The sequence below is a fragment of the Triturus cristatus genome, chromosome 6, assembly GCF_964204655.1.
Source record: "Triturus cristatus chromosome 6, aTriCri1.1, whole genome shotgun sequence".
Taxonomy (NCBI): Eukaryota; Metazoa; Chordata; class Amphibia; order Caudata; family Salamandridae; genus Triturus; species Triturus cristatus.
In genome coordinates this window covers 80,758,734-80,786,429 of record NC_140589.1, presented here as the reverse complement: position 1 = coordinate 80,786,429, position 27,696 = coordinate 80,758,734, and the positions used below count along the sequence as shown (strand labels likewise).

General features: G+C 44.4%; 1 protein-coding gene across 1 annotated transcript in view; it reads left to right on the top strand.

Moving 5' to 3' along the window:
• Positions 1 to 27,696, top strand: part of LOC146813792 (cap-specific mRNA (nucleoside-2'-O-)-methyltransferase 1-like) — a 946,504-nt gene that overhangs the window by 95,285 nt on the left and 823,523 nt on the right. The window contains exons 4-5 of the mRNA XM_085610255.1: positions 16,397 to 16,548; positions 16,933 to 17,091. Of these exons, the coding sequence (XP_085466381.1) occupies positions 16,397 to 16,548; positions 16,933 to 17,091 (311 nt within the window). The remainder of the gene's footprint in view (positions 1 to 16,396; positions 16,549 to 16,932; positions 17,092 to 27,696) is intronic.

Here is a 27,696-nt window from a genome sequence, read left to right as displayed (position 1 = left end):
TTGATGTGAGGTGTTTTCCCTTGCAGTGGGGGCAATAAACTGCATCCGCAGGGCTAGGTGATGGCCTGGGATCGGTTCGGACAATCGTGCGCAGAGGAAGGGGGTTATCAAAAGGACGTATGACCATGTATGGGATGAAAGGAGGTGTTGGTCAGGCGCGGGATGTGGTTCCATGGCAGGGTCGCGCAGAAGGAGAGGGTTTATGGCCCATGTATGAGAGAGCGGGGGTGGCTGGCGCGCGGGGGGGGTGTGTTTGCAGCGCCAAGGGAACGTGCTGGTGATCGGCGAGGGGCAGAGGGGCCATGGTGCTTTCAAAATGGCTACTGCTTAAGTGAGCGTACGGGCCTGAGAGGGGACAAGGTGGCGCCGATTATGTTGACATCGCAAACCAGATTTTAACGGCAACAGGATCAATATTAGAACCGCAAAGAATGACAGAACAAGGGAGTGTAGAAAAATCCACAGGAATAACTACAGATGAATTGAGCGAATGGTTGAAGGGCTTGCAGGGAAAAGAGAAAGAATCCCAAACAATTGATGTGGCCAAATTACGCATGGTACTAGAAGAATTAATAGTAGGGACGATCCCCACAGAAAAGCTGAACAATTACCAGGATGAGGAGCTGTTGTTTCTGTGCAAGAGTGTCACTTGGAGAGCAAAGAACCTACATGACAGGCTAGAAGAAATAGCAAGCGAAATGGGAATTGACATGGATAAGGTAAAAGCTTTACAAAAGCCTTACCGAGTGGATTTCACTGAAAAAGATAATGAAAACATGAATACTACAGGACGGATAGGACAGATTAAGGACATAATCACTTTGTTGAGAAAATGGGGAGATGTGGATAAATGAAGAAGTAGGTGGTATATGGAACGAGATGATGCCTCAGACAGAACTTTCCCAGCATTTCCCGTGAGAGAAAAAGAAAAGGTGTTGACAGAACTTCCCCTGAGAGAGATTCCAGGAGGGGGATATGTACATTTCCCATGGACGAGACAGGACATTTTGTCATTTACAAATGACTTCCCTCAATTGCGAGAAAAGCCCGTCGAGTGGTACAGACAAGTGGACAGATTTGTTAAATTGTCAAAAGTACTGTGGATCGATTTGAATAGCCTATTTGATATAATAGTACCAGCAGACTTATGGGCAGAATGCAAGATAGTTATAGATTGGCCAACTAAGGAATACCCAAGAGATGCCAAAACAGGAGCACCAGACCCCGAGGTAATGAAGAAATATGAACAAGTTATGGTATTTTTGAAAAACAAGGTACCTCCCAAAGAAACAGACAGGGTAAAAATAGATCGAACACATCAGGAAGTAAAAGAATAAGTCCATGCTTACTACGAAAGACTAATACTAGCTTTCAAGCAGTTTAGTGGAGATGAGAATCTTGGTGAAAAGGATCCGAGTCATTTTGTATACAGATTTGTATATGGTTTACATCCTGAAATTAGTGATATGATAAAACAGCACACAGTTGATTGGCAAAGCAAGAAAATTGACGAAATACTGAGACATGCTTAATACTTTAGTGATGAGATTGAGGCAAAGCAACGAAAACTGAAGGAAAAGGCAATGTGGGCACAAGTGAAAGTCGCAGAAAGACAGGAAGCTCAGTTAGTCGAACAAGCAAATAACCCAGGAATTAAACCAAGATTTGGCCCAGGAAAGGGGAAAGGTAATATAGAAGAAGCTAAAAAGAAGTTTCCATGCCACAATTGCGGTAGGTTAGGGCATTGGAAATCCGAGTGTAAGTTTCCTCCAAGTATTAATAATGAAAATCCATCATTGAATCCACAGGTGCAGAGTGAGGTGAGTGGCCAACAGCAGCAACAGCAGAAGGCTGTTAATCCACAGAATCAGGTGCCAAAACCACCTTTACCACAGAGCAGAAACACACAGAAGTATAGTAACGAATCGGGATTCTACAATGAAGAACAAGTAAATAAACCGCAACGCGCAAGCGCTGTTTCACAATATTGGCTGCGGAATGATGAGAGTGATTCAGAGGAGAATTTTTGACGGTGCCGAAGGGAGGAAGAAGAGTGCGTGCTTGGTGCAACTCTAGAAATAGACCAGACAGGACCATTTGTGGATGGGAAGGTTAATGATGAAAACATTACTTTTCTGGTCGACACTGGAGCTACACGATCAACTGTCAGGTCAGCTGATGTAAAGAATCTTCCTCTTTCGGATGAAACAATCCAAGTAGTTGGTGTGTCCAACACACAAATTAGAACCTACCTTACAGAACCAGTAAAGGTCAAAATAGGGAAATTTTCAGACATGCATCGTTTTTTGGTGTGTGACACCAGTCCTGTGAATTTGCTAGGAAGGGATTTGTTGTGCAAAATGAATTGCACCATATTTTGTACTCCAGATGGAATAGCATTTGAGACACCAGATGAGGATGTACTGTATAAAATGACCATAGCTAACAGAGAGAATGATGTTACCGAAACATATGCTATATTCAATCCTGATGAATTGCCAGCAGAGTTAAAACAGACAGTAAAAGCAGGAGTCTGGGACTTTACTGGAGAAGATGTAGGCCTTATGAGAAATGTAGATCCAGTAAAAATTACTGTAAAAGAAGGAGTAGTTTATCCAAACATTCCACAATACAGACTGACACCTGAAATAATTAAAGGAGTAACACCTTTAATTGAGAAAATGATCAAGCAGGGAGTTTTGAGGGAGATAATGAGCAGTCCATGTAATTCACCTATAATGGGACTGTAGAAGCCTAATGGAAAGTTCAGAATAGTGCAGGATTTGAGAAAGATAAACAAAATTGTTGTGTCATGCTGTCCCATTGTACCAAATCCATCAGTGATTGTGTACCAGATTCCCCATGATGCAGAATGGTACACAGTAATTGATTTGTGCCATGCTTTCTTTTCAATTCCGTTGCATCATGACAGTCAGCAGATTTTTGCATTTCGGTTTGGAGAGCGTATTTTGGCATGGTGCCGAATCCCACAGGGGTATGCAGAGAGCCCCTCAATATTTAATCAGTTGCTGAAGAAATCTCTGGAAAGTCTAGCAATGCCTGAAAATTCAGTTTTGGTCCATTATATCGATGACCTACTTGTGGCATCGAAAACACGTGAAGCTTGTGAAACAGACACCATAGCTTTGCTGAATCACTTGGCAGATGGAGGACTAAAAGTATCTCTGACAAAATTGCAATTCTGCAAGAAAGAAGTACAATACCTAGGACACAATATTGAGAAAGGGCTGAGAAAAGTGACAATAGACAGAATCAGAATCATCAAAGGAATGAGAGCCCCTATGACACAAAGAGAAGTGAGAATGTTCCTAGGAATGGTTGGCTATTGTCGTCAGTGGATAAGCAACTTTTCCCTGATTGCCCAACCATTGGTAAAATTGACAAAAAGTGAGGTAAAAGACCCCATTGAATTAAACAAAGAAGAATTGGCAGCATTTAGACAATTGAAGGACAGCCTCTGTGAAGCACCTGCTCTGGGTATGCCAGACTATGAAAAGGAGTTCAAGTTGTACTGCAGTGAGAGAAACGGATGTGCACTCTCAGTGTTAATACAGAAACATGGAAGATTAAGGAGACCAGTTGCATATTTCCCGTCAATACTAGACCCAGTAGCTGTAGGTTTACCAGGATGTCTGAAAGCAGTAGCTGCTACATGCCGAAGCATAGAGCAAAGTGAAGGAATTGTAATGGGCTATCCATTGAGAGTGTTTTTACCTCATGATGTGGCGATCCTTTTAACAAGGAGCCGAACACAGTTCATGTCACATAGTCGGCTGACTAAGTATGAGAAAGTTATTCTAGGTGCAACCACTGTGAGTCTTGAGAGATGTGTGAATGTGAATCCAGCTACACTATTGCCAGATGCTGAAAGTGTTGAGGTAAGAGATGACGTTGATCATCACGGGCTGAAAGCACAATCCTACACAGGGAAGAAACAGCGGGGTTGCGGAAATATCCCATAGCACAGCCCTGGGACGATGCCCTCAAAGCACTGTTGCAGTCTAGTGCCCCATTGGACACACCCCCTGGGCAACGGACGGTTAACACTACCTGATAAGGCAGGACAGGGGGGCAGATACTGCCTATGATACTTTACAAACGCACGACAATCCCTGCGAAGTTAATATGCACTATGTCATAATTCTGTGATTGAAATAATTGGATTGATGTAACTGCGACATAATATCAAGGATGTTGTTATAAATGGAATATGTGCTGATCCTTAGTACCTCTGTAACAGGAAAGATAAAAATGCAATAAAGATATTAAAAAAAAAAAAAAAGAGATGACGTTGATCATGATTGTTTGGATGTGCTTGACTTTTGTACGAAACCCAGACCAGACATAAAAGATTTGCCATTGCCAGAAAGTGATTATGTGATGTTTGTGGATGGATCTTGTTTGAGAACAGATGAAGGATTGTTGAGTGCGGCATATGCAATATGCACAGTTGCAGCAGTCATGGAAGCATCACACTTGAAAGGAGTTAAATCCGCTCAAGTAGCAGAACTAGTGGCATTGACAAAAGCATGTAAGATTGGGAAGAATGTGAGAGTGACTGTGATAACTGACAGCCAGTATGGCTTTGGAGTTGTCCACGACTTTGGCCAACTTTGGCTACAGAGGTTTCCTGACCTCAAGTGGAACTCCTATAAAGAATGCAGAAGTGGTTGGAAAATTGCTTGAAGCAATACAGCTGCCCAGAGAATTGGCTGTTGTGAAATGTGCTGCTCATGGTCAAGGTAGTGATTATATCACTACCGGGAATAGGTACGCCAATGACATGGCCCAATATTGTGGACGAAATCAGTATTCAATCAATCGGGCAAAGGAAAGGGAAATGTCTTCTTGCTCCTTAATGTTTACTAATGTTGTGGGAACATGGGAAGAAGTGAGACAGTTGCAGGACGAAGCAGGAGATGAAGAAATTAAACAGTGGGTAAAAGCAGGTTGTGCACCAAGAGGGAAGGATCATGTGTGGGTCTATCGGGATGGAAGACCAGTAATGCATGAAAAACAATGGCACGGATGTATCATGGCCAGGGACACATAGGGAGAGATGCCATGATAAGGACCTTTAAGCAAACCTGGTACAATGCAAAATTCAGGTTGATAGCAGAGAGTCTCTGTCAAAGATGCCTGATATGTCAGCAATACAATCCTGGAAGGAAAACAGTAGTGAGCCTAGGCACAATAGGCCGAGAGGGAGGACCATTCACCCGAATGCAAATAGATATTATTGAGATTATGAGACGCGCCATGAGACACGTGTTTGTAACAGTCAACAAGTTGATGACTATATCTGATGACACGGTTTTGGATTACTGTAAAGGCCTGGCTGACGCAGTCCATTCTGTGTTTCACCAGGTGTTTTGGTGATAGTCTGTCTGTTCTCCAGGTGGGTGGAGGCATTCCCAACAAGAAGAAATGATGGAATAACAGTGGCTAAGCTATTGTTAAGAGAATTCATCCCAAGGTTCGGGTTCCCAGTGACCATTGAATCAGACAGAGGAGGACACTTTTATAATGAAATCATGAAATTGATCTGTGAAGCATTGAGTGTGCAACAAAAACTACATTGTGCCTACCGACCAGAGGCTTCTGGTGTGGTTGAACAAATGAATGGTACCATCAAAAACAGAATAGGGAAAATGTGTTTAGCCACAGGTATGAAATGGCCTGATGTCTTGCCTCTAGTCCTGATGACGATTAGATCTACTCCAGACAGAACCACAGGTTTGAGTCCCCTTGAGATCATTATGGGACGCGCCATGAGACACGTGTTTGTACCAGTCAACAAGTTGATGACTATAACTGATGACATGGTTTTGGATTACTGTAAAGGCCTGGCTGACGCAGTCCATTCTGTGTTTCACCAGGTTGGAGCGGATGCCACCACACTTGAAAGGAAACCAGCCCATGATCTGAGCCCACGGGACTGGGTGAGAATAAAGGTCCACAGAAGAAGAAATTGCTTGGTTCCAAGGTGGGGAAGGCCTAGGCAAGTTGTATTGACCACAACAACTGCTGCGAAGTGTGCTGGACTGAAAAATTGGATACATGCAAGTCACACTTTGAGAGTTCCAAATCCAGGTGACAGCATTGGCAAAGAATATTTTGATGATTCAGAATCGAGTGCTGATTCGGATAACGAGAATTCAAAGACAAAAGAAAATCCCGAAATGGGGGAGAAAGGGCCAAGACCAGCTCTAATTCCACGATGTGATCTCCTGAGGAAAACACTGCAGATTTCAGATACAAGTTCAGATTCTGGAAACGAGCAAGAAATACCAACTATCAGTAACGAACACAAAAAGAAGAAAAGAACACTCCAACAGAGGTGACATTTACACCAGATGAGAGAGTGGGAGAAGTTCCACCTGAAATAATCCTTGAAGGGGAAGAAGGGACAGAAATAGAGAGAGAGAGGGACAGATTTCTGCGGAAAACCCCAGAGGAGGTGTAGGGACAACCAACACTGAGTTAGGTGAAGGGACAAGTAGACAGCAGGAAGATTGCGTGTCGGAGATCCAAGGAGGGACAGAAGTAGGGCAAACACAAGAGGTGGAAAAGGAAACTGTTGGAGAGAAAGAGGCAATTGAGATAGAATCTGAAGAAAGTGAAAATGAAATACCTGAAGGTCGAGTTCTGAGAAAGCGAACTTGGATCGAGGAGAAAAACATCAAAGAAGGCAAATTAAGAAGAAATGCTAAAGGAGACCTTTGGCCCAATAAGATAAAAAGACTGAGATATCGACTGACACGAGTTAATCCATCAAAATCTGAAAAAGTGAATGAAGTGTCAAGTCAGAACCAAGCAAAAGAAGAAGACATAAGTGTGTCTGAAGAGAACAAAAGAACAAGAAAACCAAACCAGAAGTATAAGTCGCCAGAATGGACGTATGTGGCACTGCCTGAACAAGGAGAAGAGGTAGATAGTCAAGGAAATCCAGAGGAGGCTTTGCTGAAAGTGGTTGAAGAAGAAGAAACAGCGGGAATCCTGAGAGTTATCTTGTCCGACATTGGAGAAGAAGCGGAAATTCAGGAATTTCTGTATTTGGATGACGAGAAGGAAGTGAAAAATGATGAGATGCCAAACTGAATAATTCCAAGGAAGGCATTTGTGGAAGAAAAATAAAGAGACTAAAACTAGAAATTGAAGGACTGGAATAACCTGTTAGGTGCTTAGCGCCTTAAGGTGGAAAACCCAGTCGTGGGGTAGAAGAGGCTAAGTCAAAAGACACGGTCAATTTAACAAGATGGCTAACATAGATGATAACAAGAGTAGATGTACCTTTATGAAAAGATGGTGTAAAATGTGTTGTTGTACAGGGTTATTAATGCTTCTTTGGAGCGTACTTGCTCTACTGATCTCTTTCAAAGTAACTTTAGATACATTAGAAGGGCATACTGAGAATATGACTAACATAGGGAAGAATTCCCAAAAAGTAGTTCCGACTAAAACAAGCACTGAACATATACATAAGGATAGGTCTATAACTGATTTTTCTAGCAATGTGTTTTCAAAATTACTGTATGAATACGTAAAAACAATGGATGTAAGGGATTGCTACGTATGTATGCAGTTACCTGCCTCTGTTTCAGAAGGAGTGACTTATCATCACCTTCCAGCAACTTACGGAACATCATGTAGTGTGTTAACAAGTATATTTTATCAAATAGGGAAATTAGAATATAATTTTTCAGACATAGATAACATTCTTGGACAATTGCCTATGAATAACGAATTGAACCCTGCTAAAACTGCTAACGTATTAGGTGAAAGTTTTATAGAAACTAAGGAATTAACATTAGAATATATTTTTAGAAACAATTTAACTTGCAGTTTAAAGAAAGAAGAGAAAACATTTTTAGACATGGTTGAGGAGAGGAGATTAAAGATGCACATAAAAGCAGAAGGAAATAAAATGAGTAAAACTGATTGGAACATAGATGAAGAAAAGGAGTTGAAAAATGAAGCCAGTCCAACAATGGCTATAGATACACCACAGAAAGGCAAATTATGTATTATGAGGAAAAGATCCCAATATGATTATTATTTTATAGGGACTACTGAGTGCCATGATACATATTTTATTGCAACCGGATGGGGATTTAGAGGTGGAAATGATCCAGTCTTTCCTGGATTTTACTACATTTGTGGGAACAAGGCTTATTATCGGTTGCCAGACCATTGGTATGGCACATGGTATGTTGGCCTGGTCTTTCCAAAAATCTTTCATATGGATAGAGTAGAAAATAATGGCCAAAATAATGTAAAAATGCGTAGTAGAAGAGAAACTTGGGCAGAAATTGTAGGTGATATTTTTGGAGCCTTGATACCAGCAGTGGGAATATCTTTGAATGCAAATAATATTTGGAAGCTATCAACAGTAGTGGATCGCTTGTCAACAAGCACCGCTGGAGGATTTCTATTGGTAAATACAGCAATGGTTGCCATGCGTGCTATGGTAATGCAAAATCGACTTGCCCTTGATATCTTATTGGCAAAAGAGGGTGGAGTCTGTGGAATGCTGAAAGTTCAACATTGTTGCACTTACATTCCTGACGAAAGCAAAGATCTAAAAGTCTACATCAAACACATTACAGAATTGCATGATGAAATAGTACCACTGGAGGTTGAAAGTATCTGGACTAAAGTTAGTAAAAAAATGGCTGCTATTAAGAATTTTCTAGCTAAAATAGGTAGTACTATATTAGGAAAAATCTTATTTCCACTAACGTGTGTAATTTTCATAATATTAATACTTAGACTAGGATGTATGTGTTGTAGACATAGAAGAAATAAACAGAAAATTAGACGAGAAAATATCAAAAAGAAAGAAAAGAAACTAGAAAGAGATTTGGAAGAAATAAAATTGGAGGAGGGGAAGGAGAGTATGTATGACAAAGCAAAAAGAGAAGATGAAGGGGAAACAGAATTATAAATTGAGCAAGAAAACATTTGAATTTCCATAAAAGGTGAAGATAAAATTGTGGGTTTTGTTTTTGTGGTGATAAAATCACCAAAGGGGGGATTGCTGGAGCGGGTAATATGTTTTTTTTTTATGTACCCACTTCATTTTCGTATGTCTATATTAAAACGAATAATACTTAATTATAATATAATTAAAGGTTTGATATATGGTGATTAATCAACCTTATTACCAGGAAGAATACACGTGGGAATGCATTTGCATGGCTAAATAATATGTGAACTAAACCTGTATGCATATTAATATGATAAGTGTTGCTTTTGTGATGATTATTGTAATTTGTGCTTAAATAAACAAGTATTAACGGCTTTAATTGTTGCATATGGCTAGATAAATGCACGCACATATGGGTATTAGTAAGGGGATAACACTGTTTTAATCATTTCAATGTATTAATTATGTTTTTTGTGTTTCTTTGCTTAAGTTGACCATTTGGGCCTGCCATTAAATGGCCGCCGACTGAACCTGACTGTAATAAATGACATCAGTGATGAACCAGGAGAAATGCGCCTGCGCAAACTTCAGCAGCCGTGCCCTGCCGGTGAACTATCATCACTGTGCCCATCAAGGTTGCTCTGGGCGAAAAGCCAACCCTCCAACAAAATGATACAAAAGGACTATGGACTACTAATTTCCCATACCTTGTCTTATTGAAACTTATTCCGCATGGGAAAATCATCGAATGTTTCCTGATGCAACAAGATGAACTTCAATGGACCAATCAGATGCCCTAAAAATTGTATTTGATACTTTTGGAATGTAAATTTTAGTATAAATAATAGTAGACTAGAGAGGTAAAGCGTTCGTCGTGACGTCATCATTTCCAGTATCCTGATGTTATGCTGACGGAGAGGGCAGTGACTCTGCGTGATGGAACAGAACTTTGACGAATTGACTGAAGACCCAATTCTGACTTAGAAAACGACAATTAGCCAGAATAGGTAAATATGACTAAATGAGATTTGGACTATAAAGATTTAACCTGCATTTGAATTAGATAAACATTTAAGTGAATAAATGTGTCGGGTTATTATTTCATTGAAATGTATTATTGAATAATTTTAGAGTGTTAAGGTATCATTAAACTAAACTCAACTAAATGATTTATCGACCTTTGATGGAAGAGATGTTAGGGTGATTTAGGGAAAGTGGTCCTTCCATCAAGAAAGCAGTTGGTTCGGAAACAATGTCCCTTTGTTAGGTGCGGATAGTTTGATAGAATGTTGGTGTTATGGGCCCCACCAGCCTATGATGTGTGTGTGTGTGTGTGTCACTGAGAAATCATTCTGTCCGTGGAAATAAAGGGGAATTGAGGAACCCGAACTGCACCACTTCAAGTAAACGAGATTCAGTGGGAGATAGGCTAGGAAGAGGGACCGAATCAAGAAAGGTATAGGACACAGCTGGGTCCTTATCTACTGATATTGAGTATAACTTCCTGTAGTATTGAGTGAAAGTCTGTGCTATTTCAGGAGGAGATTGTCATGAACAACCAGTATCATGTATGATCTCAGGGACAATACTATTTGCTTGTTGGTGGGAGGCCAGCCAATAGAGCAGCTTCCCATTCTTGTCACCACAACCATAGATCCTGGCCATTGTGGCCCACCAAAGATTTACAGCCTCTAACGAGTGCAGATGAATGTCTTCACGGATGAGATCTAATTGACGGGAGACATCCTCTTGGGGATGCAACGCTAATCATTGTTCCAGGCGAAGGGCGCATGCCTCCAGTCGAGCCTTAAGGGAGGAGCGCTCCCGTTCTTGAACTCTGATATAACATTTGGCATACTCCTGTATTGTCGCCTTAATAGCTGCCCACAGAGTTTCAACTTGTACAACCGACCCGTCATTGGTATGAAAATATGCATTGCGTTCAGTACCTAGTGACTGAACAAAAGTTTTATCTTAATGATAGCAAGTCCAGGTGGTGGCTGGCCAAGATGAAGAAATAAGGGTGAGTAGTCTGAGATTCCGTGTGGCAAATTTTGGATTTAGACAATCGGGTGTGGGAAGTAAAATGAGATCTATCTGAGAATGAGTATGGTGAGCTGCAGATGTATGTGTAAACTGGCCAAAGTCTAGGGTGCCAAGATCTCCAAGCGGTTGTATGAAGTTACAACACATGCCATTGCCCCCCATGCCGTTGCAACGCAAATCTTTACTCCGACTTGCTGTCGGGGTGCGCTGGAAGTTGGAATAGTTTCATTTTACTATTCCAACCACAGTGTGTGCAACAGTAGGGAAGGTGTTGAGTTGAATCCAACACCTTCTACCCCCTGTTACACACCTTTTGCGTTGCACCGGCATGAGGAGTAATGGCATGCGTTGTAACGCTTGCGGTGTAACAGCTGTTTCCCTCTCCAAGCATCATTGAGGCTCAGAGTACCAATCCAGTCAGTAAGTCGGCGAGCCCCAGCATGTCTAGAGGTGGTAGAGGTCCTAGTAAAATCCAGGTCAAGGTCTAATACTGCATTGAAGTTGCCACCCCATCCTGTAAGCCCCTGAGTAAGGTGTGAAAGACGTTCGAGACAAAAGGATAGCTACCCCACTCGCTCCCCAGGCATACCTGCATGAAAGACCCTATTGTAGCCTTTACGGGCCAGAAAGGGAAAGCGCTCTCCTAAAAGATGAGTCTACTGAAACAGCAACACATTGAGGAGATGACGATGAGCAAAGGTAAAGACCGCAGCCCATTTCACTTTGTCCAGTAGACCTTTAATATTCCATGACAAAACCCGGAAAGTCATATGTACAGTGAATGAAAATTATTGTGAGTTGTAAGTGACCTGGGAAGAAGACCCGCAGGTTCAGATAGTTTGATAAAGACTGCAACAGTAGTCCGCTACAAGTGACCACCGCCTCGAGATGAAAGTCACAATTAGTACAAATGTGTGTACCAGAACCTAAAAAGGAAGGACAAAGGTAAACAAATACATCATACATAAACTAGAATGAAAAAGCAGCAACATGCAAAAAAAAACCACCCCCAACTCCTACCACTCCCCACACTTCGACCCTAGAAGCATGTAGCCCTGAAAATACAGAAGGTACTGTAGAAAAAGTATTATACACAGCATTGTAAAAACTTAGATTAAAGGGGAAAGCCCATCATAGAGAAAAACATTGTAAAGACAGTAGCCGCCATTCTATATCCAAGCGAAGACGTTTGGAGCAATTGAATAGTTGGTTATGTCAGTACGACTGAAAAAAGGAACAGGATAGTTCAAAAACAGGAGATCATGTAGCCATTAGGAATGCAAACCCAAGTCACATCACAGGACTGCAAGAGAGATCAGAGTCCAGGTGGGGGAACAGCCGGATCGACACATGGTGAGAACGCGCGCCCGACAGCTCCCAGTCCATCATCCTCCACCCCAAAGGTAGAGCTTGAAGCAGGTCCGGACCTTGACAACAGTTTCATCCATGGGGAGCGCAAAGGTGAAATTGATTGAGCAGTTCTGCGCCCCCTCCGGGATCGAGTGCACTGTCTACAGGGTTTGAGGAAAAAATTACAGGAGCAAACCTGTTAACGCAGGTGAGACCGGGTGAAATTTGTATCAAAACAACAATGTCTCAACTGGAAATCATTCGCAAGCGGGCAATTCAGAATATTTGCATGTATCACAAGGGGAAATTGTAAATTCCTTTGGTATGTGGACGAGCAACCTTTGACCAGTGTTGACTCATACAAATATCTAGGTTTTCAAATAGACCACACTCTTAATTTTAAATTACAACTGGCACAAGGACGTACTAAAGTCAAACAACTGCAGTTCACCTTCAAAGTTCTAAGAAATGAACTTACAGGTTGTTCTACAGGACACCTGCTAAAAGCCATTGCAGCAAAATTTCTACCTTCCATCTCCTACGGCTCAGAAATTTTAAACCTTAAAGATGTCACCTTTTTAAACACAGTACAATCAACCTTTTTTTATTTAAGAACCTGTTTTCGATCCCCCGACACATCTCACAATCCCAAATCCGACTAGAGTATGGACTAAGCAAACCGGATTCCAGACAGACAAGGGGCACTAGTCAAGTACTACTGGAGAATGAGGGATGCAGAGGAAAACACCCATGCGCATTACTATTGGGTGGAAATTGAAACCCAAGCCAGGCTAAATAATTCAACGTTCAGAGCTCTGAAGTAATACCTCGCGGCATTGCAGCCAGAGGAGGCCTGGCTTACTCTACCCACTTATTCTGGCTTCAAAACTGTAGCCAACAAAGCAATCAAACAGCCATCTTTACTAATAGACAAAACAGCCTTGGGCAGTGATCCAAGCCTATCAGCGGCTGAAACCCCAACCATATCTGCTAGACCACTTTACCCACCAGAAAAAGCACTACCTGACGTTACTGCGACTGGGGTCATTTCCATCAAAGGACCTGACGCTGAAATGGAAACAATCTTGGCAATCGAAGGAATGTCGCCTATGTGAAGGAGAGGACGAGTCATTTTTGCACCTTTTATGCATCTGCCCCTTCCTGGCAGAAACCCGAAGAATGGTACTTTGGGAAGCCTCCAGGAAGGAACACATAAGGTCATGCAGAGCAGCCGTAATTCAATGCCTTGGGGGACCATCAATCCAACTGTCCTGTATAGCTTTGAACTTCCTGAAAATAGCAGCAATAGAACTGGAAAAAAAGAAAATGCTTACAGACTTATTAAGTTTTAGTACAACCAGTCTTGAAATACCTATGGCATTGATCGTATGTTTTACATTTTTAACCTAACTGCTGTAGAACGTACCTTTGTGTGCTTTTATTCTTATAAGTTATCAAAATGTACATTTTATGTATGGTAGTTTCTCCACCGTTTTACGATTTTATTATGAAATCAAATAAAAGTATCTATTCTCTCTCTCACAAGGGAGGGAACAAAGGGAGACCACAACCGGATTGGTGAAGGCAACAAGATATTTTTCATATAAGTAGTTATATCAGCACTACCATAAAATTAAATAAATAGTGACCATACCATACAAGTGTGCACTGAACGTGCAAGTGACAGTGGATGGCAGAGTGACACTAGGGTGAAAAACACAGCGTGAACGGCGCAATAGAAAATAATAACGTGGTCATTAATACAAAATTATATACAACATCAGTGTTTGTCAACTGAGTTAAATAATTTGACCACAACAGAGCCAAAGTTCTGAACTAGGTAGTCAACGGCGTTTCAACCTGATCAATTGCAGGTCATCATCAGGACAAAAGGTCACTTATTTTTTAAATAGTGCAGAGTACTGGAAGCGGGATCATGTGAGATGGCCAATGAGGTCCAGTAGGGGAGGGAACGATAGGCGGTCCAGCAGGATAAGTCAGTCTTAGGTAATGAATATAATTGCTTTCCTGTATAAGTGAAGAATCCGGCATAAGAATGTACTCGGCAGGAGGAGATCCAATCTCTAGGAAAAGTAACGAGATCCCGGAAATGAAGATCTGATGATGAACTGCAAGCTCCAGGGGGCCGGGCTGTAGCCAGCTACAGGCCGGTGTTGTTTGAAAATATGCCGCTGGGCAGGAATCAGAGGCGGTGAGAGTCAATCATTGAGGGAAAATGGCAGAGGACGAGTGAAGCGTCCGCGTGTGCCGGGGAAAGTGGTCTACGGGTTTGGGCATTGACTGTGCGTCTGAGGTATCAGTAGTCTCCAGCTGGCATGAAGAGGAGGTGGTGTACCCATGTAGGAAGTGATCCTCTGTAAGCTACTGCCATGCAGACTCCGGACTATCGAAACAATGTGATTTGTTGAGATGGATGACACAGAGTCTGGTGGGAAACAACAGACAATATTGAAGTCCCATGTCCTTCAGCTTCTGCATAACCTTCAAGTAGGAACGCCTTTGTTGTTTCACCTCACGAGTATAATCTGGAAAAAGGAGTACCTTAGTGTCACCATATAGGAGGTCTGAATGCAGTCTGGCCTCCCATAGGATCGCATCCATGTCTCTATAATTCATAATGCGAGCAATTATTGGTTTGAATGGGGCTCCAGGAGGAGGTCTAGGAGCCAGGGCACAGTGTGCCCTCTTGATACCAAACAAGGAGTACAGGCGAGCGCTGGGTTTCCAGGATCTAATCCAGCGTTCCATAAAGTCCGTTTGGGGTCTGCACCCTCAGCGTTCTCAAGAACTCCAATGACACAAATGTTATTATGTCGTGAGCGGTATTCTGCATCTTCAGCGCATCTATGGAGTTCCGATGTGCGGGTAAGTAAGGTAGAAACCTGAGACTTAAGGGTAGAGACTTCGTCCTCGACCACGGAGATCCGAGATTCAGCCTCCATTTTCGGGCAGTGGCATTTCGGAGATCCTGACATAGTAGTGCCACATCCATCCTCACCTCACCGACCTTCACCTCCACTGCAGCCTGCGATGTCTGGATGGCCTGCAGTGTGACAGAAAGTTCACTGAACGGAAAAGGTTTTTGTTCACTGTCTAAGGGGCCTAGAGGGCCATTAGAGGAGCCCGTAGTAAATTGGTCCATGCGCATCTGTGTAGATGCAGAGCGGGAGGTATTATCCTTGCCCATGGCAGTAGGTTGGTAAAGGGGCACAGTCTCCTCAGCACAAGATCCCACAGCAGACTAAGCCTTCAGAGCCACACCCCGATAAGGGCCCAGCCAAACATGCGCAGAGTTCCAGCTGCAACAGAGGGAAAGGGCTGGTGTGGAGCACCCCAAGGGCTGATAACTCTGCTAACTATAACTGGTGAATTTTTTTTTTGTTCCTTTCCAGTTCAAAATGTTAATGTTGTCACTGACTTATTCACCTAACTATAATGTTACTCAACTTTTGTGTTTTCAGTGAAAGAAAGAATATATGTGTGTGTGCTATTGAGGTAGCTTATATCCATAGGAAATAAACATTTGTATATTGGGGAGAAAGGAATGGTTGGAAAGGACCTCTGTGACTTTTAGGTAACATTAATAACAGTGCATGAAGCAAAATCAGAGACATTACCTTGCTGTTGTAGAAATAGATATTGCATTTATTGGAAAAGTGATTGCGGTCTTGTGTGGCTTTGTCATTTAAACTTTTTTTTTTTAAACAAACATAATTAAATGTAACGTACAATTCTGTTAGACCTATATTTTTGTGATGGATCCAGTAATCCCTGCCTCCTACATACGATCCTATGAAAGGTCCCTTTTGAATCTATATTTCATAGAAGCCCCTTAAGTATAACTCGATGTGATCAGTGATGGGCATTGCCACCATCCTAGCCTTCAAGTGTCCCGGTTGAGTGCATTCCCCGGAGAGAGCCCCTCGTCTCTACCGCTGGGACCTGTATTGCAGTTCTTCTGTTATCTCTCGATGGTTTCCTTGAACAGACATTTATTTGATCACTTCATTGATTGTGTTTCCTTTGCAGAGTCCTCCACGAGTGACAGCGGGTCTGACAGTGGCAGCGAAGACCGGAAGCCTGTGTTCGGCGCCCTTGGAAATGAGGCAAAAGTGGAGCCCCTCACGCAAGGGACATCCTCCCGCTTTGCCATGTACAACAGCGTCTCCCAAAAACTCATGGTAAGGAGCCAACACTTCTGAGTTATTGGCAGGAGTCCAAAGGAAGAGAGAAGGTGATAAAGCGATAGAAATATCATTAATCTTCATTAGTACTTTACAGACCTCGTAATTCATAAGGCGTGAAGCAGCCTTCCTGTATCCCTCTGCCTGCTCTCAGAACGGCTCCAATATCTCCCATTCCATCCACTTTATTCACCTCCCTCTCCTCTCCATGCCAGAAACACAAGTCAAACACTCACACAAAGGTAAATATATGATTGGTTATTAGAAGTACTTAAAACGCTGCAGTTCTTTTTTTTACCCTTAGCACAACTTTTCTCCTACTGCCTAATGCCTCCCCTAATGGCAAAGACCCTGATCCCATCACATGTCTTTTCATTTCAGGCAAAGATGGGCTTCCGCGAGGGAGAAGGACTGGGGAAGTTTGGCCAAGGACGTAAGGACATTGTGGAGACTTCCAATCAGAAGGGACGGAGAGGCCTAGGCCTGACCCTAAAGGGTTTTGATGGAGATTTGAACATTGACTGGCGAGATGAAGCCCCCGTGAGTCCATCTGGATTCTTTGAATCCATCTGTCTCTTTTACTGCACGTTGGTTTAAATGTTCACATTTTCTGCATTGATTCCACTGGGATTTTGAACACTGATATTGTAGGGGTACTTAGAAATGTGGCCCTTTTGCGAATAGAAAATAAATGATTCATTAAAATATTTCAGTTTGCCTGGGGTAACTGTGTTCCAGACTTCCAATAATTTCAACAGCTTAGGATCATGTTACAGACAGTCATTTACTAAGAATATCCTCGGTTGTTTGGGGTTGATCACTGAGGAAAGAAAGGTTTTATGTAGACAATCCACATCATGGTCACCTTATGCTCTGTTTGATGCAGAAAGATTATAAACAACCTCCTTTTAGAAGATAGCTCAATTTCCTCTTTTCTCCCCGCTCTAGGAATTTTCCTTTACGGACTGTTTACTCTGCGTAAAATGCTGTTTATTTTTTGCCGCTGTGTTGTCTCTCCTCAAATGGAGATAGTAGCACAAGTGTTTCAGATACAGATATGTGGCACTTATGAAGTAGCAGAACATTCAATGCACATCAGTAAGATGGAAAATTCTTAGTGTTAGTTAAAACCATAACAATATACCTGTACATCTTAACATAATATAAATAGAGATCACGAAAGAATTGCTACTGGACATTGCCACATTAGTAGGCTCTGTGAGCGGGCCCAACACTCAGCCCCCACAGTCCACTGTATGCAGTCTTCGACCATGCTATGCGGCTATGGAGGCATTGTGTGGCTTTCACCCAACCACCATGGCTTGACCCTGGTATCGGAATCTTAGAAAAGCCCAGTCTTCTGTGTCTCATTGCCTCTATTAACACGGGTGCTTCCTTTTTGCCATAGATTTGTTCTCTATTTTTGATTATTTTTTAAGAGCTCTTCCAGATCAAAAATTATACCTGGCAAGCCCATCTGTATTCATGGGGCTGCACAGGGCCTTTGAATCTGATGCATCAATTATTGTGTTAGGGTTGGACCATGGCTTTCCTGATTTCCCTGCAGCATCCTTCCTGAGGTAAGGAGATGCTCCCCATTGCCCTTCTTCACACACACATTTTTCCTAGTACTTTAAAACAAGAGCAGTCTGGGCCGGGTGCCACGCAAAAAATGGTGGCCGTGAGCATCCGTAGGTCCTTCACCAGGAACTACAGATCACATGTTGCGATTTGGATTAATGGACTGCCGATCCACCCACTTTTTCCCATGGACACACTTGAATATGATTGGCTAAAAATGATGGATGTTTTTCTCTCTAACAGTCTTGTTTAACATGCCTAACTAGCAAAGAGACCGGAGCATTGTAAAATAGTTTAAGATGAGGCTCTCTGGAGTACCTGTAGGAAGGCCAGGTGACTGATGCGTACTCCGTGAGATTTTTAGATCAAGCCTAGAGCCAGCGCGAGTGCGTTGCTAGACTTATTGAAGAGGAGTAGGTGAAAAGAAGCTCCGCCCACTCTTTGCCCATATTTGCCATTGGCTTGTGTCATTGTCTGTCCTAAATGATGGCTTCTGATTCATCAATAGGCTTGTTAGTCCCTGCTTAGTCCTGCCTCCTCTTCATTTATCACCTCACATGGCGACTGGCCCCTTTACTTCGGTTGTTACATGGTACGTGTTATTTAGACTGTGAGCACTATTTTCTTTAATGAGGTTCTCCTACTGCAGGCACGACATGCTTTGGTGCCTTCTTTACTCCCCCCCTCCCTCCCGTTGTTGTGCTTTCTTCCCCCCTGCCCTCCCTCCCGTTGTCCGTGCTTTCTCCTCCTTCCCGTTGTCCATGCCTTCTCCCACCACCCGCCCGTTGTCATTGTCTTCTCCGCCACCCTCCAGTTGTCCTTGCCTTCTCCCCCCACCCTCCTGTTGTCCTTGCCTTCTCCCCCTGCCCTCCCACTGTCCATGCCTTCTCGCCCGCCCGCCGTCCGTGCCTTCTCCACCCTCGCCCGCCCTCCCTTTGTCCATGCCTTCTCCCCCCCCAGTCCTCCCTCCCATTGTCGTGATGCCTACCATTTGCAATGCAAAGACCTTTTGTATTAGAAATGACTTTTTTATGACGAGCCTAGCAGCAGCGCGCATGCACTGCACGCTCTGCAAGGCATGCTGTAGTAGAGTATGCAGTGGAAGCCCCTCCCACTCCGCCCATATTTTGTATTGGTTTGTGTCATTGTCCTTCTTAAAGGCTGGCTTCCGATTCATTATGAGACTTGTTAGTCCCTCCTTGGTACCGCCTTGTCTCCATTTGTTACCGCTCATAAGGACTGGACCTTTTACTCAGCTCATTACAGTCTCGGCTTTATCTAGTGGGTGAGCACTATTTTTGTTATTGATACTGATGGGGACAATGGCGGCTGCTTGTTTTGTATGTGCATGCTGAGCATGGCACTCCCTTAGGGCCACCGCGGTCAGTTTAAATTTTATTGTTATTAAAACTTTGATGTTGAGTGCAGCGCCTGCTTCAGGGACACCGCGCTCATTTTTAAAAAAATTTAGCTTTAATACTGAGCGCGGCGACCACTTCAGGGACACCACGCTCAGTCACATTTTATTTTTACTCTAATAAAGAGCACAGAGCCCGCTTCAGGGACACCGCGTTCTTTTTTTTGGTATGTGCAAATGCTTGTGTTCGAGATAGCTGCTTGGTCTTTGAGCAGCATGATCGACTGACAGAGGCCGGTTATAGAACCAAGCAAGCCAGGCACAGGTAAGGAATGAATACTTTACAGTAGTAATGCAGTTTGTAAACAGTTTGAATTGCAATTGTATATGCACTTTGATTTGATTACAGTAGAGCTACTAGCAATGCTTTTGAGATACTGTACATATACTTTGTAGCTTTGTAGTAGAATGTCAAGTAGATTACTTTACAGATTACTTTTCTTACACATTGCAGTATACCTGGATACTGCACTGGGAGATTTATTGTAAACAGGTAAGTAAAAGCGTTTTTGTTATTTAGTTACAGTTTTAAAGGGTTTCATAGATTTTCCAACTCCACACTTAAAAACTTTTCACAGAAAAACAGTCAATGTTATCCTATGGAGGAAAATAGGTTTATCGGTTCAAAGGTAAGTATTTGGTTGTGGGAGTTGGTATTCTGGGGATAGACTCAGAGGTCCCCAGGGTCAAGGATGCACTCTTGTTACACCCTCAGCGGCACTAGGGCGGCCGGGTGCAGAGTGCTGTGGCCCAATGTTATCCAATGGGGGATAGGAGGTCTCCGGTTGGTGGCTGCTGATGAGCAGGTCACAGAGTTGTAGGAGCAAAGCTCCTCGACTTAAGCTCAGGGCAAATGGAGGTTCAAGCCAGCGCAAAAGGTGCACCCTCAGCGGCACTGGGGCGGCCGGGTGTTGAGTGCTGTTTTGGCGTCAGGTGCCCTGTAGCTTTCAATGGGGAGTCTCCGGTTTGCAAACATGCTCGGATCAGGGAAGAAGCTCTTCTGGGTGCGACCACCACTTGGAGAGGTAAGTTGGGATGCTGGGGGTTTGTTAGGCACCGTCGGTTGGGGTGTCGGGGGCAGGGGTGCCTTTTAGTGTCGGATCTTCTTACCAGCTCCTGGTCGCGGTTAGGGGGACCTTCCGGTTTGAGGCTGCAGGCGTCGGCTGGAGGCTTGAGGCAGGTCAGGGATCACTGGATCTCGGGTCAGGATCGCCGGGGAGACTTCCTCCTGATGTTGGACCACTCGAACTCGGGCCGTGGGCATCGGGTGCAGAGTGGTGCAGACTCGCGGATCCTGCTGGAGTCTGTTGGTGAACAAATCCGGTGTTCACGGATGACAAACTCTTTGGTTTGGAAGGTGGGCAGGTCCTCGGGGCTCTTGAGGTTGCTGGCTGCAGGACACACCGGAGTTTCGCTTCTGCAGGTTCGAGGTGGGTACAGGCATGTAGGGCTGGGTTCAAGTCAGTAGGCGTCCTCCTCTTCTTAGCTTCGGCACAGCTGGTATGTCCTTCTTCTTCTTTTCTTGTAGTAGTTTTTTAGTCTGAGGAAGCAAGGTTCAGGGGTACCCCTAAATACTAGATTTAGGGACATTACAGGTAGGTAAAAGGTTGGGACCAATGGGTCCCTTCCCTGGGGTGGGTACACCCCCTATTATGCCACCCTCCAGTGGGAGGGGGGCATATGCCTCACCCTGATTGGCTGAGTCCCCCCATCTGAAAGATGGCGGGGACTGAGAGTTGTGCTTCACCTCGCCTCCCCCACCTGAGGGGTGGAGTTGCCAGAGGTGGGCACACCTCTCTTCCTCACTTGTTTCTCTCGCCCACGGTGGGGGTCAGAACTAGTGGGGACCAGTTGCTGAAAGCAGCAAGTGAGCTGGGGAATCTCACAAATGCAGCACGCCTTTGAAGCTTCCCCTTCGTGGACCCTGTCCATCCTGGGGGAGGAGGCTTAGCACCTCAACCCAGGATGTGCATTGTTTCAGGCCCCCGAGAGCAGCAGGCTCTTGACCCAGGGGTCCAGAAACATGTCTGGTGGTGGCAGCTGAAAGCAGCCACTCAGCCTAGACACTAGTGGTAGGTTGTTTTTCAGGGGGCATCTCTAAGATGAGCTCTGTGTGCATTTTTCATTAAATCCCACACTGACATCAGTGTGGGTTTAATGTGCTGAGACGTTTGATACCAAACTTCTTAGTTTTCAGTGTAACCATTATAGTGCTGTGGAGTTCGTAATGACAAACTCCCAGCACCATATACCCTTAATGGCAGCACTGCACTTACAATGTCTAAGAATGCACTTTAGACACTGTAGGGGTACAGGGATCATGCACCTGTACCCTCACCACCGGTATAGTGCACCCAGCTAGAGGGGTGGCTGATCTATGCCAGGGCAGTGGTTTGAAGGCATGGCATGGACTCTTCACTTTGTTCTGCACCAAGACACGCAGCCTGCAAACACAGTGTGTGAGTGTAAAGGTACAGGACCTCTATGGGTGGCACAATAAGTGCTGCAGCCTTTAGAGGCCTTCCCTGGTCATAGTACCCTGGGTACCTGTGGTACCATTTACCAGGGGCTGACCTGTGGCCAAAGATGCCAATTGGGTTTTGGTTTCAATGCAGTTTTAGGGAAAGAACATAGACCCTGGGCACCTCATTGGTAGGAGCCCAGGGCACACTCAGTCAAAGTACATCAACAGTTCAGCAAACAGTGGGGGCAACCATGCAGAAAGAGGGCACTTTCTCACACAAACGAAAGAGGATGAGACTAACCTTTCCCTAGAGAGTCTTCATTCTCTAGGTGGAAGAACCTGGAAGGTCCATCTGCATTGGCATGAGCAGTCCCAGGTCTGTGTTCCACTACAAAGTCCATTCCCTGTAGGGAGATGGACCACCTCAACAGTTTAGGATTTTCATCTATCATCTGCATTAGCCACTTGAGAGGTCTGTGATAGATTTGAACTAGGAAGTGAGTACCAATCAAGTATGGTCTCAGCTTCTTCAGGAACCAAACCACAGCAAAGGCCTCCCTCTCTATGGCACTCCAACGCTGCTCCCTGGGGAGAAGCCTTCTGCTTATAAAAGCAACAGGTTGGTCTTGGCCTTCATCTTTGGTCTGGGATAGGACCGCACCTATCCCTAGCTCAGGGGCATCAGCCTGCACAATGAACTGCTTGGTATAGTCTGGAGCTTTGAGAATTGGCGCTGAGCACATTGCCTCTTTCAGGGTGTCAAAAGCCTTTTGACAGCTAACTGGCACAGTGCTGAAAGAGTTAACTGTATCACAAGACACAAGCAGAATACAAGGGCAGTCAACAGTGAAGAGGGAGAAACCCAACATTTTTTACACAGTTTTGGCATTTTTCTGGGACATAGCCTATTTTTGCTATTTTTTGTGCTTTTGACCTCCTTCCAGTTAATGGCAGAAATGGGTACAAAAGCAATAATGGATCCTGGAAAGCTCTACATTTTCGAGAAGAACACAAAATTCTGAGTACAGCAAGGGGTCATTTGTGTAGATCCATCAAGGTTTTTTTTATAGAAACAAACAGTTAAATATAGGATAAATTGAAAATTAGTTGAAAAAAACAGCCTTTTGTGTCAACGTTTTCACCTGTAACTTCTTCTAATTATGACAGCTCTTTGAACGCAATATACCGTTGCATCCGCTGGACATTACTGGTTGTGGGGATATATAGGACTTGTAGGTTCACCAAGAACCCGACGAACCCAGAGCCAAAAACTGAGCAGTAATTTGCAATGGTTTTTTATTATGTACCGGGTATATAGTAATTATTCTGTAAAAATGTGTACATGGAAAAATCGGTATGAAAGACACCTATGTATTTCTGAAATGGGAACAAAATATAGCGTTTAGAAACAGTAGATATTTGCACATTTCTGAAATTGGGAATACTCATACTAGCATGAGAATTATCAGTCATTTCTTAGAATGACTTCTTTTTTACACAATATCTTTCACTTGGAAGGCAGAAATGCATCGAAAGTCAATAGATAATAACAGTTCCTTTACAGACCTGAATTACCCTAAGTCTCCCGATAAAAATGGTACCTCACTTGTGTGGGTAGGCATAGTGCCCACGACAGGAAACGGCGCAAAACGCAACGTGGTCACAACTCAATATCGCAGTGAAAATTTACCCTTTTTTTGCAAAGTGCCTAGCTCTAGTTTTTGAACCCTAGCTCTGCGGGCACCTTGGGAAACCTAGCAAACCTATACATTTTTGAAAACTAGACACCCAGGGGAATCCAGGATGGGGTGACTTGACTGCCTCCCACCAGGGTGTGTTACCCAGAATCCCTTGCAAACCTAAAAAATTGTCCAAAAAAACACATTTTCTCCACATTTCTGTCGTGGAAAGTTCCGGAATCTGCGTGGATCCACAAATTTCCACCCACCCCGCGTTCCCCAAAGTCTTACGAGAAAAACGGTACCTCACTTGTGTGGGTCAGCCTAGTGCCCGTGACAGGAAACGGCGCAAAACGCAACGTGGTCACACCTCAATTTCGCAGTGAAAAATGACCCTTTTTTGGCAATGTGTCTAGCTGTAGATTTTGAACCCTAGCTCTGCGGGCACCTTGGGAAATCTAGAAAACCTATACATTTTTGAAAACTAGACACCCAGGGGAATCCAGGATGGGGTGACTTGACTGCCTCCCACCAGGGTCTGTTACCCAGAATCCCTTGCAAACCTAAAACATTGTCAAAAAAAACACATTTTCCCCACATTTCTGTCGTGGAAAGTTCCGGAATCTGCGTGGATCCACAAATTTCTACCCACCCCGCGTTCCCCAAAGTCTTACGAGAAAAACGGTACCTCACTTGTGTGGGTCGGCCTAGTGCCCGCGACAGGAAATGGCGCAAAACGCAACGTGGCCACACCTCAATTTCGCAGTGAAAAATGACCCTTTTTTGGCAAAATGACAAGCTATAGTTTTTGAACCCTAGCTCTGCGGGCACCTTGGTAAACCTAGCAAACCTATACATTTTTAAAAACTAGACACCCAGGGGAATCCAGGATGGGGTGACTTGACTGCCTTCCACAAGGGTCTGTTACCCAGAATCCCTTGCAAACCTAAAAAATTGTCAAAAAAAACACATTTTCCCCACATTTCTGTCGTGGAAAGTCCCGGAATCTGCGTGGATCCACAAATTTCCACCCACCCTGCGTTCCCCAAAGTCTTACGAGAACAACGGTACCTCACTTGTGTGGGTCGGCCTAGTGCCCGCGGCAGGAAACGGCGCAAAACGCAACGTGGTCACACCTCAATTTCGCAATGAAAAATGACCCTTTTTTGGCAAAATTACTAGCTGTAGTTTTTGAACCCTAGCTCTGCGGGCACCTTGGGAAACCTAGCAAACCTATACATTTTTGAAATCTAGACACCCAGGGGAATCCAGGATGGGGTGACTTGACTGCCTCCCACCAGGGTCTGTTACCCAGAATCCCTTACAAACCTAAAAAATTGTCCAAAAAACACATTTTCCTCACATTTCTGTAGTGGAAAGTTCCGGAATCTGCGTGGATCCACAAATTTCCACCCACCCCGCGTTCCCCAAAGTCTTACAAGAAAAACGGTACCTCACTTGTGTGGGTCAGCCTAGTGCCCGCGACAGGAAACGGCGCAAAACGCAACGTGGTCACACCTCAATTTCGCAGTGAAAAATGACCCTTTTTTGGCAATGTGTCTAGCTGTAGTTATTGAATCCTAGCTCTGCGGGCACCTTGGGAAATGTATCAAACATATACATTTTTGAGAACTAGACACCCAGGGGAATCCAGGATGGGGTGACTTGACTGCCTCCCACCAGGGTCTGTTACCCAGAATCCCTTGCAAACCTAAAAAATTGTCAAAAAAAACACATTTCCCCACATTTCTGTCGTGGAAAGATCCGGAATCTGCGTGGATCCACAAATTTCCACCCACCCCGCGTTCCCCAAAGTCTTACGAGAAAAACGGTACCTCACTTGTGTGGGTCGGCCTAGTGCCCGCGACAGGAAACGGCGCAAAACGCAACGTGGTCACACCTCAATTTCGCAGTGAAAAATGACCCTTTTTTGGCAAAATGACTAGCTGTAGTTTTTGAACCCTAGCTCTGCGGGCACCTTGGGAAACCTAGCAAACCTATACATTTATTAAAACTAGACACCCAGGGGAATCCAGGATGGGGTGACTTGACTGCCTCGCACCAGGGTCTGTTACCCAGAATCCCTTGCAAACCTAAAAAATTGTAAAAAAAACACATTTTCCCCACATTTCTGAGGTGGAAAGTTCCGGAATCTGCGTGGATCCCCAAATTTCCACCCACCCCGCGTTCCCCAAAGTCTTACGATAAAAATAGTACCTCATTTGTGTGTGTTGGCCTAGTGCCCGCGACAGGAAACGGCACAAAACGTTGTGAGGTAACATCAAAATTGCCTATCTCAAAAGCACCTGGTTTTGCAAGGGGGGTCACTTGGGTTTTTGGCCCGGTGCACGGCGGCCATCTAGGGAAACCTACCAAACCCATACATTTCTGAAAACTAGACACCCGGGGGCTTCCAGGGAGGTATGGCTTGCGTGGATCCCCCAACGTTTCCTTACCCAGAATCCCCTGCAATCCTCAATTTTAGCTGAAAAAATCACATTTTTCACTCATTTTTGTGTGGGAGAGTTGTGGCATCACCGGGCTCACTCAAATTTCCCACCACCCAGCGTTCCCCCGGGTCTCCTGGTAAAAATGGTGCCTTACTTGTGTGGGAGGCCCAAGTACCCGCGACAGGCAAAGGCCCAAAACGTAGTGAGGCGACATCAAAATTGCCCATCTCAAAACCACCTGGTTTTGCAAGGGGGGTCACTTGGGTTTTTGGCCCGGTGCTCGGCGGCCATCTAGGGAAACCTACCAAACCCATACATTTCTGAAAACTAGACACCCGGGGGCTTCCAGGGAAGTATGGCTTGCTTGGATCCCCCAACGTTTCCTTACCCAGAATCCCCTGCAAACCTCAATTTCAGCTGAAAAAATCACTTTTTTCAAACATTTTTGTGTGGGAAAGTTGTGGCATCACCGGGCTCACTCAAATTTCCCACCTCCCAGCGTTCCCCTGGGTCTCCCGGTAAAACTGGTGCCTCACTTGTGTGGGAGGCCCAAGTACCCGCGACAGGCAAAGTCCCAAAACGTAGTGATGCGACATTTGGGATAGGCAATGTTGATGTCGCATCACTACGTTTTGGGCCCTTGCCTGTCGTGGGTACTTGGGCCTCCCACACAAGTGAGGCACCATTTTTACCAGGAGACCCAGGGGAACGCTGGGAGGTGGGAAATTTGAGTGTGCCCGGTGATGCCACAACTTTCCCACACAAAAATGTGTGAAAAAAGTGATTTTTTCAGCTAAAATTGAGGTTTGCAGGGGATTATGGGTATGGAAACGTTGGGGGATACACGCAAGGCATACCTTCCTGGAAGCCCCCGGGTGTCTTGTTTGCATAAATGTATGGGTTTGGTAGGTTTCCCTAGATGGCCGCCGAGCACCGGGCCAAAAACCCAGGTGACCCCCCCTTGCAAAACCAGGTGGTTTTGAGATAGGCAATTTTGATGTCACCACACTACGTTTTGGGCCCTTGCCTGTCGCGGGTACTTGGGCCTCCCACACAAGTGAGGCACCATTTATACCGGGAGACCCAGGGGAACGCTGGGAGGTGGGAAATTTGAGTGAGCCCGGTGATGCCACAACTTTCCCACACAAAAATGTGTGAAATAAGTGATTTTTTCAGCTGAAATTGAGGTTTGCAGGGGATTATGGGTATGGAAACGTTGGGGGATCCACGCAAGGCATACCTTCCTGGAAGCCCCCGGGTGTCTTGTTTTCAGAAATGTATGGGTTTGGTAGGTTTCCCTAGATGGCCGCCGAGCACGGGCCAAGAAGACAGTTGACCCCCTTGCAAAACCAGATCGTTTTGACATTGTTTGTTTCTACAGCGTGAGAATTTCGGCACAATATTGCAAGGAAAATGTGACAGACATTTTGAGGTTTGCAGGACATTGTGGATAAAATAACTTTTTGGAATTCACAAGAGAGACATCACCATGAACTCCCGTGGGTTTACGACAATATCTACAGTTGGTGGGTTATTCTTACATGGAACATACAC